Source organism: Austrofundulus limnaeus, unplaced genomic scaffold (assembly GCF_001266775.1).
Source record: "Austrofundulus limnaeus strain Quisiro unplaced genomic scaffold, Austrofundulus_limnaeus-1.0 Scaffold73, whole genome shotgun sequence".
NCBI lineage: Eukaryota > Metazoa > Chordata > Actinopteri > Cyprinodontiformes > Rivulidae > Austrofundulus > Austrofundulus limnaeus.
The window spans coordinates 513,395-516,739 of record NW_013952475.1 but is presented as its reverse complement, the minus strand read 5'-3'; the positions used below and the strand labels follow the sequence as shown (position 1 = coordinate 516,739).

The 3,345-nt window shown below is 42.5% G+C and overlaps 1 protein-coding gene across 2 annotated transcripts in view; it reads right to left on the bottom strand.

Moving 5' to 3' along the window:
* Nucleotides 1-3,345, bottom strand: part of LOC106519207 (WD repeat-containing protein 47) — a 12,136-nt gene that overhangs the window by 5,943 nt on the left and 2,848 nt on the right. For both annotated transcript variants that reach the window (XM_014010769.1, XM_014010770.1), the window contains exons 6-8: nt 2,717-3,025; nt 2,105-2,544; nt 1,663-1,762 (exon numbers count right to left, since the gene is read on the bottom strand). In XM_014010769.1, coding sequence (XP_013866223.1) covers nt 1,663-1,762; nt 2,105-2,544; nt 2,717-3,025 — 849 coding nt within the window. The remainder of the gene's footprint in view (nt 1-1,662; nt 1,763-2,104; nt 2,545-2,716; nt 3,026-3,345) is intronic.

Here is a 3,345-nt window from a genome sequence, read left to right as displayed (position 1 = left end):
TAAAAAAATAAATAAATAAAATTAAGAGCCACTACTCACAACTTTTCAACTTTCAAGGCTTTGTCCTCCATCATCCATCTCATAAACAAGTGTTCAAGGCCCTCATCACATCACACCAGCCTCCAGTTTTATTTTCACTTTTCACAAACACGCACTCAAAACAATCTCATCTGAAAGTACTTTGCTCCAAGAGATGAGCGATGGGATGCGTAAAGATGAGAGATGATGGAAGCAAGCGGGCCACCGTGGGAATGACCACACATCACACCAGATGATGTGTTTCTACTGTCCATGATCTACACCTTCTCCTCCTCCGGGTACAAGAGGTCGGCGAGGTGTAAGGGCCTCATAAACAGGTGTGTTGGAGGATTCAGACAAGAATTATGTACTGAGACCCCGCAGTTCAGGGGCTCTGGGGGCAAATTTTACATATACTAAATCTGAAGCAGTACATTCAGACTTAACTAAAGTCTAAATAACTAAGAAGCTGAAGAAAAGCATGCTCCCTTTAACCCATCAGACAGGTTTTGTTGCCTATATAACATACTCTTTTTTTGTTGTTCGGGTAACTTTGCACAAAGGAACCTGGGAAGTTATTTCACAGTTTGAGAATAAAATCTGCTTGATGGGCCACCATGCAGAAGCAAGCAGTTAAAGAAAATAATAGTATACTAGACACGGGTTTTTATGATGTAAAAACAAGTGTGCRTTGCCATGTAGCATGTCATTGCAGCATGGCTTTGCCTGCAGCATTGGACTTGCAGAAGGAACGTTGACCAAGTTCAAATGCGTTTTCTATACCAGCTTGTGCCTGTCACGTCAGCAGGTGTTTGTAATTAAGGTAATTGTGTGACAATATGAAGTTGGAGAAGATTTTTTGTTAAAGTTACATTAGCTGGGATTTGAACCCTGATCTCCCACATGAAAGTCCATGACATAGACCATTAGACCAATGGAGCTGTGGCAGAAGGTGGTGGCAGGGGTTGGCTTGTATGTGTGCAGAAAGAGACCACATTGCCAATACAATTATTGACACAAAAATGCATAATATTACAACAATAGAGCAGTATTAAGACARTATTAYAGTAAAACATCAAAATACAATCATATTAATATTGTAATCACTGAACTACTGAGTTTAAATATTATGAAACTATGGTGCAGTACCATATGTGTAGAGGCAGCAGGGGGCAGTTTTAGACCAATACAAGGCTCCTTTGACTGCCATTATAATTTATTAAACATTAATATTTCAAAAACTATAAGCTTTACAGACACCAAAATACATAGCCATCATTTGGCACAGGGGCTTTACAGATATAAATTACAATGGCAGCTCTAGGACAAAGTATGCAGGAGGAGAAGCATGGCAAAGTTGAGATGACTTGGATGGGAAATGAAACAATAGGATCAGCACACCCCCAGAGGTCTCCTACAAAAATGGAACTATGTGCTCTCTAACATCAGTGAATAGGAACAAAGTTTTGACTCTTAAAATTCTTTTCCACTATTGTTGTTCTCATGAATGAATCCTAAGGGCTCAACTCTTGGTTAAAAGTACTAATTGTTGGGGGTAAATGTCTGGTGAATGTCCTGAATATGCTTTAGAGTGAAAAAAATGTTAAAAACAAAGGAGTTGGTAATTCACTTGGTGTAAATTACCTCTTGTGTTTCTGAGCTGCAGGGTGGTTCACCGTCTTTCCCAGGAGTCAGAGGGGTGCGCTGCATGTTGGGTCCATCCACCACTTTCTGTGGGTGCTTCCTAAACACAGAAAAACAGATGATGCCAGTAAAGTCAGTTTGTCAAATGGTAGTTTGCAGCTGTTCGCAATTTTTTGTTACAAATTTTTAATTTTAGGACGCATTTCCAATCCACATGAGAAAGTCAACTGTGCAGATTTGGTTTCTTGCTTTATAATTTAGCTATTATGACAATGCAACAAGTACCTTTAAACATCATACTTCCAAAGCCAATGTTTTACACTATATTATACAATATTATTTGTCATCTACTCTGTAGGCCTGCAGACACATGTAACATATAATCCCACTAATCCATAACTCCAAGCAACACATAACAAAATGTTTAATGTTTGGTCTTCACCTCTCAGGTGAATCGTCTTGCTGATGCACGTTATTCTCCACTAAACTGCGGCTGAGAGCAGATTTCATGTCGGCTTCCATGCCCCTCTTATCCTGAGCCGCCAGTCCGTGGGACAGGCCGTCCAGAGCTGGGTTGAGGGACCTGGACATGTAGGTGTCGGCCGAATGAGGTCGCTGGCGGAAGGGAGAGGTCGCACACGGGGACAAGCGGTTAATTAACGGAGTCAGGAGGTCTGCGTGTCCGGCCTTGTTGGGTTTCACCAGGCGGTCCACGTGGATGTTGAGGGTCTGCTGCTCAAAGGCACAAGTGAAGGCGCTCGAAGTGAGGTTCTGCAGCCAGGAGAGCAATGACAAATCCAGCTCGTCGCAGCCGTTCCCGCAAAGCAAATCCACGCCGAGCAACACCTCACCCTCTCGGATCTCTTCACCTGTCGCTTTACTCTAAATAAATAATAATAAATAAAATTTAAAAAAAGACAAAAATATAGTTTGTTCTGCAATCTTAAGTCAAACTTTGAAAACAAAAAAAAAAAAGAAGATTTGCAAATGCACATTTATCTTACTTATCTTATGTTATCTTACATTAAAGTTTGTCAGTTATTGTTTGAAGTACCTGACAGAACTCCACACAGCACTCGTACAGGATTCCCTTGATGAGCAGCTGGAAGAGGCGGTTCCCGCTGGCTCGGAAGCCCGCCTCGCTCAGCTTCCTGTCTGCGGGGATGAACTCTGCTACCATCGCGCACGCCTCCTCGAAGCAGTGGACGCGAGCCGTGCTCGGGTTCCAGTCCTTGAACTCGGCATGGTCGGTGAGGCGGGGCAGGGTGAGGAGGAGACACAGCTTGCTGTAGTCGTCTTTGGTGGGGCAGAATTCGTCCAGACAGTGGAGGCACTTGACTGCCTCCTGCATGGTTAGCTCCAGCTGCGGAGGGGAGGAAATTAACAAAACCGCTGAGGCTTCTGATGTGATTACATTTGCTGTACGTCTGTTGCAGATGGAAGGGCATTTGCTGTTTAATTCAACAGCAATGGAAAAGCAATCATAGAGATGTGCAATACATTTTTTTTATTATCGCATACGGATTCATGTCATGCTTTTTTTAACTTTCTCCTGATTGTCAGTAAGATGCATTTTTATGCAGACATATGGTCTGAAAATTACAAACCCCAAGGTCTGATCAGTGTGCATTGCATTGGCAATGCACACTATTGTGATTTGTTTCCCATCCAAGTCATCTCAAC